The 15,616-nt window shown below is 47.0% G+C and overlaps 1 protein-coding gene across 8 annotated transcripts in view; it reads right to left on the reverse strand.

The window, feature by feature from the left end:
* CDK12 (cyclin dependent kinase 12) overlaps window positions 1-15,616 on the reverse strand; it is an 81,157-nt gene that overhangs the window by 14,914 nt on the left and 50,627 nt on the right. For 3 of the 8 annotated variants that reach the window (XM_036339119.1, XM_036339124.1, XM_036339126.1), the window contains 2 exons: window positions 7,320-7,428; window positions 367-526 (listed from right to left, as the gene is read on the reverse strand). Coding sequence is in view for 4 of the 8 variants with exons in the window: in XM_036339126.1 (XP_036195019.1) it covers window positions 7,397-7,428 (32 nt within the window). In the remaining 4 variants the exon portion in view is untranslated. Of the gene's footprint in view, window positions 1-366; window positions 527-3,427; window positions 3,560-6,707; window positions 6,848-7,319; window positions 7,429-15,616 lie in introns of those variants that run through there. The other 5 variants (XM_036339123.1, XM_036339122.1, XM_036339121.1 and 2 more) reach the window with 3 other exon arrangements.

Below are 15,616 nucleotides of genomic sequence, written 5' to 3' on the forward strand. Positions count from 1 at the left end.
TGGTGCAGCCCCTCACAGCACCACTATTATACCAGAGCCAGGTGAGCTTTATTTTGGGTGTCCCAGTAGGGACCTGAGCTCCTGATGCTGTCAGGGAGAGCTGGGGAGTGGACCTAGTCCCCTGTTCCTACATAAAGGGCAGTTGGTCTCTTCCTTTCTCCAATCAAATCCATCTCTGGAGCTTCAGGAGCATCCCAGCAGAGAGCCCCTCTCCCCAGTTAGCGAGCAGGGTCACCAGCAAAGAAAGCAATAGAAATAGGCAGATGAGTATTTGGACTCTATCAGAGAAGTCCCCTCCTCTTAGCCCATCCTTCTCTGAGTTTAGAGGGAGGATAATAATTATTATGCATTTGGATCCTTGCTTACCTTTGCTGAAACAAGGAGGCCTCTGGCACTGTGCTCAAAGGCATGGCTGGTTCTCTTGGTCCATCTTCTGGCCCCTTCCTGCTGTTGTGATCTCAAATACAGCACCCTATCATTCCCCTGATTCAGAAAGGATGGCGAAGATGCACACTGCCAAGCTGGCCTGTAAGAGAGAGAGAGAATCAGAACCTTTGAGGATCATGGTGCCTATTTCCAGGGAAGAGAGTACAGAGACAAGTGGTCTTACAGTAATGATTTTAAAAAACATAAATTCTTAAGTCATGCGGTGTCAGCTGGGTACCAAGAGCTCTGAGCAGGCAAGTGAGGGCTGGAAGAAGGAGCTTTGTCTGCCTGGGAGGCCCCTTTTCTGGATGATGCCCAGGAGCCCTGAGCTGTCCAGCACATGCGGATGCCCAGTACCTTCTGTGCAGCCAATGGTTACAAAAGAGCAAGAATAATTGGCCCCTCCTATCCTTGCCTCACTGAAGCCTCTCACTGGGATGCTCAGCTTCTCTTGTTCTCTTTCCTATTTCCCTCTCTTCCTTCAGAGCTAGGGCCTCTCCGAGCCCCCACAATCCAGATAAGAGACCTTTATTTATCCACAGAGCTCACTGTAGGGGAGAAACGGGCAAAAGAGAGCTCTAACAGGCCTGGGTCCTCCTCCTTCCCCCTGTTGTTTTCATGAGCCTCCCCACCCCCCCCCCCCCCATGAGTCACCAAAACCTTGAGCTCAGCTGAGCTGACAGCAGCCTTCTCCCTCCCCCTACTCCAGCCAAGCAGATATGCCCCCAAAGGGTCCCAGAGCCCATCATCTTCCTGCTTGAAGGGCCAGAGCCTCCTCCTTTATCACTAGGAACCTGCAACACACGTACATTGAGGTGAGTGAGCAAAGGAGTGCAAGAGACCTCAGCATGTGCTCTGTGCTGAAGCAGAGAGCCTGCTGCCGGGACGGAGAGCAGGGCTGCCAGCCAGGAGGTCTGGCCCACTTGGCCATACAGTCTTGAGGGCATGTGAGAGGGGGCGCAGGAAAGAATGGGGTAAGGAGGTTGTTTCAGAAGCAGGAAGCTCCTCTTGGATCCCTCTCTAGTCAGTCTCTTCTGGTGCTGATGGACATCATAGCACTGTCACCTGTGAGATGCCTTCCTTCCCCTCCCCTCCTCCATGGCTTTGGGAGCTAAAGAGGGGAATCTGGTGATGGACACCATGGGACTGTCACCTCTGAGAAGCCATCCTCTCCCTCCTTCACTGCAAGCTCTTCCCCACTGCTCTGTGTTTCAGAGGAGAAACAGAGGCTCTGTAAACAGGAGCCACCCTAATAAATCCCCTGAAAAATATTCAATATGAACAGCCTGCCATACATTAGGCAGTCAGCTTCACAGGATGGACTAGAGGCCTCTTAGTTCCTAAATTTTCCCTATCTTCTCCCCATTTTCAGGCTTCTTCCTGATCTCCCCAAGAAAATCTTCCTTTTCAACTCCCTGGCACAGTTCTCCTACTCTACCCCTACCCCGTGCAGGCCCTCAGAAGCAGTGGAGGAGCTGTAAGGGTTCTTTCCAGACTGTTTAGGGGGATTTGAGGGGGCCCTTCTTAACTTGTTGGCAGGAGAGAAGGCAGAGAATCAAACAGCCAAGAAGGTGATCCTGAGGGTCTAAGGACAGGGCAGGGTGAGGCTGGGGACACTTAGAAAGGAATATCTTGCTCTTGCCCACGGCCTTTGAGGATATAAAATGGGGACTAAGATAGAGGAAAAGATAATTCTGGGAGTGGGGAAGGTGTTGGGGGTTGTGACCAAGTTTCTACCCACACTGCTTTCCAAGCTCTCTGCCCATTCTTGCCCTAATCCCAACTTAGTCTCATGAAGCACAGAACAAAGAATGTTAAATGTTTTGAGGAAGGAAGAAGACACCGAGAAAAGCCACCTTTGGTAACCTGCAGGAAGTCCTTTTTCACCTTCCTGCTCTCGCTTCCCAACCCCAGTGTCTGGATAGTGAAGGAAGCAGGAGGTGGGGATGGGACACTAGGAAAGGTGCCCTTTTCTCCAGTGTGGGCCAACACCACACAGAGCCAGACGGGCCTGGCTGAGAGCTCTGGGGCCATGGCACCACATGAATACAGGGCAGGGGCATTTCTGACTCAGCCTTCAGAGCCGGTAGTTTCATTTCCATCTCTGTTCTCAGCTTAGACATGGACAACAGGTGTAAGACCACTCCTCAGTACTTTTTCTTGGGTGGCGGGGAGGGGCTTAATTCTCTCTAGCAGCTTATATTGAAGCAGGGAAACTTGTGATAAAAATCTCAAAAAAAGCTCAATATTTAGTCATCATTGAGGGATTTATTTCTAGGTCAAGAAACTGAGGTAGTTGGTGCATTTCCTTCTCTGTGGACCTTATAAAATATGGTACAATCCCATGGAAGTGGGGGTGGAGTGGGATCTGTCTGCCTGGAAGCAAGGGGATACATAAAATAATCTTTGGAATAGGCTGTTTAAGGGAAATGTCCCCGAGTAGTGCACCTGCCTTACTCCCCTGAGTTGCTTCCAAGACTCAGGGGCCAGAGACAAGAGACTACAAGCAGTAGAGAGTAATATCCTGCCGACACTCTTCCCTTGACTTTCCACCCCACACCCTACCTATGTACCTTTCCCTGTGCTCCCAGGAACTCTCCAAATCCAGGAACACAAAACAACACCAGGACAGGATTCAGCTATTTCCCATCTCTGGCCCTCTGTTTCCACAACTATAAAATGAAGAGTTCAGCAAGATGAGCTCCACGTTCTCTTCCTTGCAACAGTAAGGTTCTATGATTCATACCCCAAAGGCACAGTCCTCATTTGCATGCTGTTTTGCATGTAATTTCCATGGCACTTATTTCATGTCTAAACGTACAGAAATATCTCTGAACCCTGCCCTTATCCTTTCTCTCACCACAGTCTCTGGTTCTATGGTCCCTAGCTCTTGTCCTCTCTCTTCAAAGCTCTGTCCCCACCTTCCTTTCACTTCACGTTATAGCACTCACTGGGACAAGCCCAACTGGACAAAATCCTGGGAGCAAGAAAACAGCCTTACCTAATATTCTGGCTGCAATTTTGGGCCCCAGGCCTGAGTCAACCGGTACAGTTCCATCCTTTTTGAAGCTCCTGGCAGTTGGGGGTAAATCCTGGCACTTCTCCTCAGTGCCTCCCCTCTTCCTCCACCTCACTATTCTCCATGCCAGAACGCAAAGTGGCCAGTGATTGATGGGCCTGGGTACCCGGTAACCGCACCCAGTGGCCCAATCCTCCTCCCTTACCCGATCCCTCCCCTGTCCCTATTCAGAGATCAGATTGTCTCATGTTGGTCCCTGAGGTCCCATTAATTAAAAATACATCCAATTAAATGGCAGGTGAAAACGTGCTATTGGAGCTCTCCACCCCCCTTGCCCCAGCTTGGTCCTCCCGCCCCCCTTAAGGCTCAGCTGTGCTTTGAGCTGAGAAAAAAAAAAGGGAAAGAGAGAGAGGAAGAACGAGGGAGAGAGAAGAGGAAGACATAGCGGTGGGGGTATGGCAGTGGGGGGGGGGGGGTTACTATTTGAACCTCTGCCAGGGTAGCATGTGCCAGCCTGGGAGGGTGGCACTGTGCCCTGGTGTCTAATTTCTGGAGGTGTGAGTAGGTTCAGTCAGCTGGGTACCCACTTCCATTTCCCTTAAAGGGGCAGAGGAAGTCAAAGGGCACGGCTAGCTGTGCTGCCCTCCTGGGCTTCGTGGGTGAAGGGCAGAAGTGTAAATGGTAGAGGGCCCTTAGGTGGTGGTGGTGGGGGGGGGGGGTGATGTTCAGGGGTTGGGAGAGTCTGAGGCCTCCATTCTTGGCATATCACTGCTCTTCCTGACATTGCAAAGAAAATAAAGAAGAGGCGGCTGGGACCCAGGTGGCAGGGCATGGCAATGTTCCCAAGCCAGGCTGTGCCTACCCCTGCCCACAGGAAAACTGAGAAAAGAATGGAGGGAGGGAGGGAGGGAGGGAGGGAGGAGCCATAATTTGGGTGGGAGCAAATGGGTCAGATAGGATAAAATATACAAGGATGAACAACTGTGTTGGCACTACATCCCCCAGCACCTTATAGGTAAGAGGGTCTGAAAAGACTTGTTCTGTTTGCCCTTTCTCTAGGCAAAAAGAAAGAGCAGTATTGTGAAGGCACCTTGACCTGGCTACCTTGCAGGCTGTGATTAGGGTATCTCCCTTGACGAGCACTGATAACTCTCATTCTCTTCCACACTTACTATGTCCCCAGCATTTTGTCAGCATGTACCCCTTCTCCACTCCTGGTAAAGTCCTCTGGCCCCAGGCAATGCCAAGCTACCGGGCACCAAGAGCTATTGGGAGAGGAGCTAGGAAAGAAGGGATGACTAAGGGTGGCACTCAGAACCCAGGCAGGAATGGGGGTGGTTTGCCGACTCAGGGCCCCCGCCTGGCCTCCTTGGCAGCCTCAGTACCTCCTCACTTCACTTTAACGCTAATTGGAGATTTTAATCTGCGCTGCTGCTCTGCTCGGGGTGCTGGGGGGAACGCCAGCTGTGCAGTAATTCCAGCAGCACCGACTGTTTAATCAAGCTGTCCTCCTGGGGAGGGGCCCTCGGGCAGGGGGTAGGAGGGAGGAGCAGAACCTCTGTCATCTCCCTTAGTCTGTTCAGCCTGGAAGGGCTCATGGAAACTGAGGAGCAATTGTGTGGTGTCTCATCCCCATAAGGGCTCCATGGCCACTTGAATTCCCTAGCAGAGCCATTACATGGTGTGAGGTCAGTATGAGGCTCATGGGCCAAAGCAGCCTCCCTTCCCCCTCCTGCTTTTTGATACCTTTTTTGGCCCAGAGTCCTGGGGTGTCCTGGGGTATCCTCCACCCACTCAGGCTGCAAATAACTATCAGACCATCTTGAGCTCTGCAGGTTTGTGCTGGGGGCACAGAAGGCTGAACTTTCCCACACTCTGTCTTCTAGGTCCTCTCTCCAACACTCTCTCACTAACAAAGCTACTTCTCTTAAAACAACTGTAAGATTTTTTTTTTCTCTGAAAAGCACAGGTAGCCCCATGCTCTGGGCTAAAAAGTGACTGTCTTAGAAGCAGGGAGACAGTGGAGTGGACAGCTGGAGGATGCTACACCCTGAGGGAGAGAAGCACCTATGCAAGTTGTTTAGTGCCTATAGCTAGGGGAGGCTTCCCAAGTTCAGCTGAGAACATAGTGAGAATCAGGTCACTAGGGCAAAGTGTTCAAGGTCTCAGGCCATTTTTAAGGAAGAACAAGTGGTACTTAGAATTTTTTTGGCTTCTTAGGTTCTATTCTCAGGCCCTCTTGGGGTCTTTCTGACCTCTATCTTGAGGAAAGGGTACCCCAGTTGCCCAAATCCTATCTGCTAAGGGGCAGGAGATTTAATTGGTCAGCAGCACCCTCGTGTGGCAGAAACCAAGACTGCAGCTGCCCAAGTGGCCCAAACAGCTTTGGGGCATCAGCTAGGAAGACAGGTGGACAGTGTTATGTTAGTGCTCTCTGTGCCATCAAGGTATCCCACGCATATTTACTGCTTGACCACTTCCGGGAGCATTTCCTGCTTTCTAACACCTGCCCTATTCCTCCATCCACCCATCCTAATTCCAACTCAAGGGGAGGGAGCACCTTACCCAGAGCTGGCACTTGTTTAAGCCTGCTGCCTGTGTTGTCTGGATTGCAAGTGTGAAAGAGGCACTGCTGAGAGAGGAGGCCTAAGGTCAAAAGGGTAAGCTGATGTTACCTCCAATGGCAGGAGAGGCTCTGGCACCTGTCAACTCTCTACAGGCGCCAGATAAGAGCTGCCACCTGAGCTCAAGACAGTATCACCTAGTGGTGGGTTCTGCCCTACAGCAATCCATTCTCCACTCCCTGGGGAGGCGTGGGGATGAATAGGGACAGACTCTTCAGAGTCTGAGATCCTTGGCCTCTGGAATGAACACCAGATAAAACACCTTTCCTCAAAAAGACCCGATACTCTCTAAGAATGCCAGGCCACTGGGCAGAATACACATCTGGGGCTTCAGACTTCTAACCCCAAGAGAAAAGCTGCCTGTCAGTAGATCTTTCCCTTCCAGTGTCAAATACTATGTTTACTGGTCACTTCTTCCCATACCCACTAACTGGGAAAAATGGTTCTGAACTACAGAAAGGGGATGGAGACTTAACAGGAAGTTCTCACTAAAGATTAGGGCAAGAAGTCACCAAGGCAGAGAACTGAGTCACTAAGGGCTTCCTCTCGTTGAAGATATTTAACAATAGAGAGAAATACTCCCACAGAGAAACATGATCCTGTTTGGGGTTGGTGGGCAGGGAGAGGAGCACACCTACCTGGCAGCAGGAAGGTGGAGGTGAGTACTGGAAGCTGGTGACCTGCCCAGTTCTGGGCCTTGAGGATGGAGAGAAGCAGCCTGTAGGCCTCTCCTTCTAGTGTCTAGCACAGTGTTTGGATAGGTGATCTCCCATCTAACCTGGAAGGAGGTAGAGAAGCTGATAGGATGCAGTAAGAGTGGACAGCACTGCCCTATCCTGACTTAGAATAAAGGGAGAGAAAATAGCTTATCGGGAAAGAGAAGGCAGGGCTATGTGTGTGCATGAGGTGGTGGGTGAGAGGAGCAGGTGTTACAGAGAGGCTGAGAGTAACAGACATCAGCATCCCACCATAGAGGAATATCCATTAGCACAGCTGGCCAAGAGGAAAGAATGGGAATGAAATAACTGCTGATGCTAATAAAGGGGGTTACCTACTCTAGCCAGGAGGGAGAAATTGTTAATCAGAAGGTAGGATACCATAATAGGGTCAAACAAAAAGCTAAGGAAAGACCTCCGGAGATTTTTGGGAATAAGAAAGTGTGTGTGTGTGTGTGTGTGTGTGTGTGTGTGTGTGTCCCTTACAAAAGCAGGCCTGTGGCCTCTGATTGACCTTAGATCCCAGATCCCTACCTGGCTTGAGCCTGTGAAAGACACTGAATTTGCCAGGGCTCCGGTTATCAGGTGACTGATGGACTTCGCCAAATTCCTCAGGGGCCATCCCTCCTGCTGCTACAGCCACCTGTAAAAGAAAATGACAGGTTATATTAGACATGAGACAAGGGACTAGATACCAAACAGGGACTCTGGTCTTTTACCCAGGAGCATGGCCTTAGTAGGTAACAGTGATGGTGACAGTCACCATTATCCTAATTCCCTCCAACCTAAACATGAAGCCCAGAAGGATTCATGAACCGTAAGTATGCTCCCAGAGTTTTAACGGTTCTAAGAGTCCTACCTCCAGGGAACTAGTGCCCAGTCTGATAAAATAAATACTATGGTTCCTATATTTAAGAGGTAAGTTAAGAATTCAATAGAAATAGAAGCCTTGAAACTCAGAATTATAAAAGACAATGAAGGTTCAAGGTGAAAGCAAAGTTAATGCAAGGTGACGGGAGGAGGCCATTTAGTTTTAGATCATATCATCAGCTTGAACTCAAGGCTCTTTTTGTCCAAAACAGCTTCTTCAAGAAGGGCCCAGAGGCAAAAAAAGAAAAAGTCCTGTGAGACATAAAAGATGTTTGCAGGACAGCAGACATGATGGAATGTGAGCACATAGGTCCATCATACATTCCCTAGGTCAGCGATTTTTATGTCTTTTCATCTTCTGGCACACATAAACTAATTACTAAAATTCTGCGCATACCAAAAAATATATATTTTGCCAATCTGACCCCCCACCCAAAAAAAAGATATAATTTTGATTCATTCACACCAAATGGCTATTGTTGTCATTTTTTTTTAATTTTACAATCTAAGAGCAAAGAGGTCAGTGTCCCTGATTAAACAGTCAGGCATTGCATGTTTGAAACATTCTTGCAGCACACCAGTTGAAAATCACTGCCCTAGGTAAAGGTCAATTTGCATGGGGACCAACTCCATATTCCTCCTATGCTGTCAGTTAGGGTGAGATAGAGAAAAATATAAAGGCTTTGTACTAGGATCTATTTCTTCAGCAGACAATGTTCATCTTGCAGATCCGCTGCCCCTCTGACCTGAACCTGTAACTCTATCTCTAAGCAGCTGAGTGGTGCCTTTCTCCCTCCAGGATTCTGCTTCCAGCTTAGGGACTCTTCAGCATTCCCCTCTCTGATCATCAGTGGCTCCCAGGCTCCTATGCATAAGCATCGGAAGCTCCTTGTAGCTACATCACGGGGAGGTCCAAAAAGGGGAAGGGAGTCTCAGCACCAGAGTAAGATGACTTCAGAACCTGCTGTGTCTCCCTAACCGGCTTGGCTCAGTGGATAGAGCGTCAGCCTACGGACTGAAAGGTCCCAGGTTCGATTCCGGCCAAGGGCATGTACCTTGGTTGCGGGCACATCCCCAGTAGAAGGTGTGCAAGAGGCAACTGATCGATGTTTCTAACTCTCTATCCCTCTCCCTTCCTCTCTAAAAAATCAATAAAATATATATTTTTTTAAAAAAGAAAAAGAACCTGCTGTGCCGGTCAGCCCACTGGGTACACTGTTAAGGGCTTAGGTCACTGTGGAGCACCACTTCACCTTCCTTCTGCCCCATCAAAGGAGAAAACCAACAACTCAAAACTACCCAAAAAGCAGGGGGGTTGGGGGAAGTAGAGTTCCCCACCCCCAATTTCCCTTTACTCTCAGAGAATATCCCATTTTACTTGCAGTTCTATAATCCCTCCTTCTCATTCAGTGACTCCCCTTAGTTTTCCAGCAGGTGAGATGTGTTTTGCTCCTTCCTTCCTTCTGAACTCTCTTTTTAATACAGCTGCATTGTATAATACAAAGAAGCCTGAACTGAGATGTAGGGTGAATTCCTCACATTGCCTCTGAGGGTCTTCTGACTATCCCACCCCCAGAGATGGTGGCAAAGTGCTCCTTGAACTTTGGAGTAACTCTGACAGCATTAGATCTTCAGCCACGACTGTCACATGCTTTCCAATGAATCAGAACCCTTGACTTTAAATAAAAATTACACTTGTATAATATGGAGGTCATTGAAAAGTTAGTCTTTGAGGTGAACATATATAAAGCCTTTTCTCAGTTTTTCTACCAATTTTTTTCCTATTTACCTTTTCCCCTCAATCTGTCCCTCCCCTCTCAAAATCTCACAGCCCTACCTTCCTTTCCTAAGGAAGCTCATGGCTCTCAGGAATTGGTGATCTTAAAGTTGGGGGCTCTATACGCAGACTAAAATTCTGGTTAACATTCTGGCCTCTTGGATTCCAGTCTTGGCTGGATGCCACTAACTACCTCACTATGAAACTGTGGGCAAGGTGCTTCCCTCTCTAGGAACTGTTTCCTGCTCTGTAAACTGAGAGGTGATCTCTAGAGGTCCCTTTCTAGCCCTGGCCATTTATAATTCTATAAGGGAGAAGACACTAGTGTCTTTCCATCAGGAAGTGAGACATTCCTGCCCTTAGCACCTTCTCTCTCCAGTGGTCGGCAAACCGCGGCTCGCGAGCCACATGAGGCTCTTTGGCCACTTGACTGTGACTCTTTCACAAAATACCGGCTCTTCCACAAAATACTGACTCCTGCGCATGGGCCATGAAGTTTCAATCCCACTGTACGTGTGCACCCGCACGTGGTATTTTGTGGAAGAGCCACAGTCAAGGGGCCAAAGAGCCATGTGTGGCTCGCGAGCCGCGGTTTGCAGACCCCGGCTCTGGGCCAATGCAGTAAGAAGCTTTCCTGCAGATTCCTGTCTTTCTCATGCTGGCTTAACTAAGGGACAAACAAGTGAGTTGGGAGGCCTTCCTTTAAGCCAAACTCCTATTACGAAGAAAATATATTAAGATGGTGATCTAACTCTAACCACGAATCTTGATAAAGCAGATAGGAGGCAAGGCAGGTAATGGGCAGGAAAGAGTATAATAAGCATGCCCTCTCACAACACACACCCTGAACTATTTAAGAGTCTGAGCACACATTTGGCTTTGCCCTAGAGAGCCCCTATAAGTAGTGGCTGCTTATCCAATACAACCACGTGTGGACACGTGTAAACACATTCAGAGCATCGACATAAATGTCCAATCAACGCACACACACTCCTGTCTTCTCCTACTCTAGGCCACATATGCCTTGTAAGAAGCTATGGTGGGAGGAAACACAACCCACTCTTCCCTCTCCCCAAAGTCAGAAAGGAAGAGAGTGAGACAGGAGCTACTTGGCTTCCTATAAATTGTTTTGTCCTTCCTCACAGCTGCAATCAGAAGCTAAGGGCTCCCGCAGGCCTTGTTCTGATCTGCTGCAGGCGATGGAGGGTTTTTGAAACGAAGAGGACTTGGCTGCAGCCCCATTTCAGCTGCCATTGGGGCTGGCTAATGGGCTCATTCGGGAAGACCCCCGCCTGCCGCACTAAAGAGTCCCCCGCCGCCCCCCTCCCCAGTCCCAACCCAATTAATAAATGGGGGCTCCCACTTTATGGCTCTGGGAGCAGGAACCAGAGATACAAATGACCCCCAGGGAGGGACAGAAAAAGGCCTTCCAAGAATCAAGCCAGAGAACTGTGCATCCACAGGCACATGCTGCCATAGGCTATCATATCCCATTTCCAAAGCATGAAAGGGAAAGAAACTGGAAAAAACTGTTATTTTCTTCCCCAGATGCGGAGTGGGATAGCACTCTTCAAGTCTAGGACACATCCCAGCAACTCTCTTCTACCTGATTTCCAATCTGAAAAGGGCAGAGTGAGGGTGAACCTCTGGGCACACATCACATGCACACCTATTTTCCAGGGGTGGGGGTGCCTCTCCCAGACTCTGCAATACTGAACATAGACACATCCCATCAAGAGGTTAGTAAACATGTCCTGCTTCTTAATAACAAAGCAGCTACCACTTGCCAAGCTCTCATCAAGCTCTCATCACCATCAAGAGCATAAATATGTCCTGGGGTCACCTTCAGGCTTTTATCCCCACCCTCACATCCAAATTATCAAGCCTTGCTCATTGCTATGGACTCTCTTCCTTTTTTCTCATTCCAGTCTTACTCTAGTGCAGGCCTTCAGGGCTTCACATCTGAACCAGAAAATGATATCCTAGGCAAGCTTTCCTGCTTCCTTCACCCAGTGCAGCTGCAAAAGTCTTCAACACCATATTCATCTTACCATGCTCTGCTGTTACTGCTTACCACATCAAATTTAAATTCTTCATTCGGCCAACAAGATTGTTCCTCTGACTTCATTCCCTAATATTCCTTCCTGTGCCACTCTGACTAGTCCATTCACAGCCCTCTGCACAAAACACACATAAACCTTCTTCCATAAATTTCCCCTCTCTAATCACCTTCTTCTCTTCTGTTCCATGTTCCCTAGCTTCATTACCTTCAAAGAATCTTCTCTGGTTAACTCAAAAATTTTCTGATTATTCCTTTACTTTGGCTCCCGTTACTAACTTATTTTATAACCTGACTTAATAAATACCAATTCCCTACTTCCCAGGTATGAGACTTATTCTAGACCCGAAAGTTCCTAAAGATGGGGCCCTCCCCTAATTTCCCCCCAGAAGTTGCACTGTACTCCAGACATAACTCAGCTAATGAATTATTGCTCCCCACTGAAACAGCCCCCCTGGTATAACTCTTGGGGGTATATATCAAACAACTACAAGGAATACAATCTTATTCTCAACGTCAATTTTCAGGCTGTCATCTTCCCCTACCAATACCGAACTTGGCACTGAGTCTTTCCAGAATTACAAATTGTTTCATGACTTCAAAGTGTATTGCAAAACAAAAAAGCATAGCCACCAGAAGAATTTGGTTACCTCCTTGATTCACAGTACATAAACACTACTTTCTTTGAAGTCCCCTTAATTACGATGAGAAGCACCATTTTGTTTCCTATTCCTAAGATTAATCCTATATTCTCAGGTCATGACCTAATTTTTTAGAATGCAAATCAATCCAAGAGCCAATAGTAATCTTCTAGCCCTGCCTCAAGTCTACTTCTTTTTTTTTTTTTTTAAATATATTTTATTGATTTTTTAGAGAGGAAGGGAGAGAGATAGAGAGTCAGAAACATCGATGAGAGAGAAACATCGATCAGCTGCCTCCTGCACATCCCCCACTGGGGAAGTGCCCGCAACCCAGGCACATGCCCCTGACCGGAATCGAACCTGGGACCCTTCAGTCCGCAGGCCGACGCTCTATCCACTGAGCCAAACCGGTTATGGCAAGTCTACTTCTGACCATTACATTTTTTGGATGGCCTCTAGGAATAGAGAAGTTACTCAAGAGTCTCTTTCAACTATTCAGTGAATAATTCCTTAAATTAACCTCACTCTTAAACCTGATTCTTCACTTCCTCTAGTTTAGCCTCGTGGGAAGAAGTGATCTGCCATTCCTGTGTATCTCCTACCTATGTTCGGGTTAATAAGATTAATTTGCCATTTAATCTTTCCATTCCTTAGCTTCAGCTGCTTAAGAATCAAGGTAATAAAAGCAAAGCTCTTAGCACAGTACCTGACACATAGTAGTTTCCTGACAATGTTAGTTCCGGTTGGCCTTCCAATACCTTAGGGTTCTTCTTTCTGGGCCTGTTTTTCCCCCCTCTGGCTAAAGATGGCAGTGAACTAAACAAACTAATGTCCTTTAGCTCTAACATTCTGGTTAGTTTGCTGAGCTATGTACTGCCTTCACTTGGATCTAAAATGAAGGGGAGAGGAATAATACTAGTGTCCAGGTTGACCTAAAAATACAAACAAACAAAAAACACTTGCAGTTTTAAAACTCCAAAAATACAAACAACTTTTTAATGTGATGCATCCATATCATTCCTTCCTTATTCCTGAATTTCTCTCTTGAACTATGTAGATAGCAGTGCTAAGCAAAATGTCCCTATATAAGTTATTTGCTTAATATAATCTAGCTTCCCTAGTGAAAATGTCTTCATAACATCTCCCAGACCAAGAGTTCTAGGCCCAACCTCCACCCATAAAGGTAAAACTACTGTTGCTCACAGTGATGCTTTAATGAGGCCTCCCTGAAACTGTGCACCTTTAAGGCATTATCCCCAAACTTTCACTAGCCCAACCATAATTTTTCCTCCCACCTATAGCCCTATTTTTCTTTATAAGCAATTATACCCTAAGTCTCTTTCTACAGCTCAGCCAGGAGATTGGTCTAGTTCTCTCCTTCTCTCCATCTCCTCATACTGTTTCTCCTTATATGAAACCTTTGGTCCCTAAACAGAAATTGCAAACACTGGTACAAGGCCAAACTCAGAAGTTTCTGAATTTATAAAAGGGATCAGATTCCTAAGCTCTCTGTCTTTGAATTCAGGCTCTTTTCCCCAGGGCCAAAAGCATTCAAAATTGCATTAAACTTGAGGTGGTTGTCTGCCTACAAGCTGATCCTCACCAAGGGTACCCTCATTAGGCAGTGTTGTAGTTCTGAGACACAGAAGGGAGAAGGATCCTCTTGAGACAGCCCATCTGATAGGCTCCTTAAAGCAGAGGTCGCCAATCGGTGGTCTGTGGACCACTGGTGGTCTATGAGGTCCAAAAGGTTGGGGACCGCTGCCTTAAAGGAGAAAGGCACCCTCCTCCAAGACCCAGGCTTCCTTCTTCACTTAGCTATGACTGTTAAGTGGTAGCCTTTTTAAGGTCTCTCTATGCTTCCTCCTCAGGGATGGTTTGGTTTGGATAAAACGGCCTTTATTCCTTTAGGGCTATCAACATTATCTCCAGTTTACAGCCATGACAGAACAAAACATCCAAAAATCCATCTATTCTAGTTCCTAGGGAACCTATGTCTAAGTTAATGTACTTCATGGCTATACCCTCTTATTCCAGAGAAGTATGCTATAGCTGAAGACTGTATCTTCAGAAAACTTCGCTAACTAATCATCTCTAGAGAGTATTCAAGACTAACTTTTCATCAGCCTCTTTCTCTTAACCTTGTACTACTAATTTTTTAAATAGAGATATAATGAGACAATCCAATGGCCAAAGCGTTTTGCCACCATAATGATTATCATCAGGGCATCCAGGCAGCCCTCATCTGCTTTCTCACGGATAGCAGGGCCCTCTTCTCACCAAGCCTTACTTCCCACAGACACCATCTGCAACTTGAGCGTAGAAATGTCATCAGTAAAAGCAAGTCTCCGGCTATGAGGGGAGAGGATAAGTGAAGGTTGAGATTCCCTCTTTCCTAGTAAAAAATAAAAAACCTCTTGTACCCCACACAACGTAAGTTAAAAGCTCCTTTCACAGCTAACAATAAAAAAGCATGGTTATTTTGCGTTCTCCCTCATTTTTCACCCCAAAAGTTGAGGATCTGGAAGAGACATCTGTCTTCTGAATTGCCTCTCCTTATCCTTCAAAACTGTGAAGTGGCCATCACTCTAAATACTCTGCCAAGTTAAGCAATCAATACCTCTGGTAAGGCCTGACACATGTGAGTTGGGTAGTGAGTAGGGAAAAGAGAGAAAAATAGTACATCAGAAGAAGTAGGTGGACTGGAGATGGAGAGACAGCTGCAGATGGTGAGTAGTAGTAGAGTATCACTAGTAATTCCTTCAGGTGTCATACTTCCCCCAATGTCTCAACCCTGGCTTGGAGTAAACTAACGTGAAAGTATTCCTAAGGCTGTGAGAAATGCTACACCTGGACAGTAAAATTAATCCAAATGTTCCAGGAATGTTCACCTTGTCCCTCAGGACAACCAGAGACGTAGCAGTTCCATCTCTGCCTTGGAATGGTTAAGTATTTTCTTGAGGAACTCTACTTCCACTCCACACACTTCAGGTGACTAAGTTGTGAATAGAGAAGTAACTCAATATCCCCAAACAGTCAACCTGTGGGGCAATCTTAAATAACGATGGAAATCCCAGTTCAGCACCAAAAATATTAACTTCCTTAAGGCATTAACCTTACCATACAATTAAGGATGCCTGTCTGGGAAAAAATAGTGCCGAACAAATTTAGGTACTGAACTGTATGGTTTCTAGTTAGAAACAGCCTTGGATGTGATAGGAATTAAAAAAGTCCAGTTACTAGTAGGTCCTCAGCCTTTAGGCCCAAAATTGAAAAAGTAGCCATTGCTATGAGTGGAAACAATATACTCTACTAGAGTATATTCTAAGTTGAAGTTCACACTCCTAGTCATGAATTTGAAACATATAAAGACTGAAAAAAGAGTTCTTTTTCTTTGGAGCGTAACCAGGAACACAGGATTCCAGGAACTGGAACCACCTTGAGCTCTCCATTCTCCTTCTGGATAAACATGGGACAACCCACA

Source organism: Myotis myotis, unplaced genomic scaffold (assembly GCF_014108235.1).
Source record: "Myotis myotis isolate mMyoMyo1 unplaced genomic scaffold, mMyoMyo1.p scaffold_m19_p_17, whole genome shotgun sequence".
NCBI classification, from domain to species: domain Eukaryota; kingdom Metazoa; phylum Chordata; class Mammalia; order Chiroptera; family Vespertilionidae; genus Myotis; species Myotis myotis.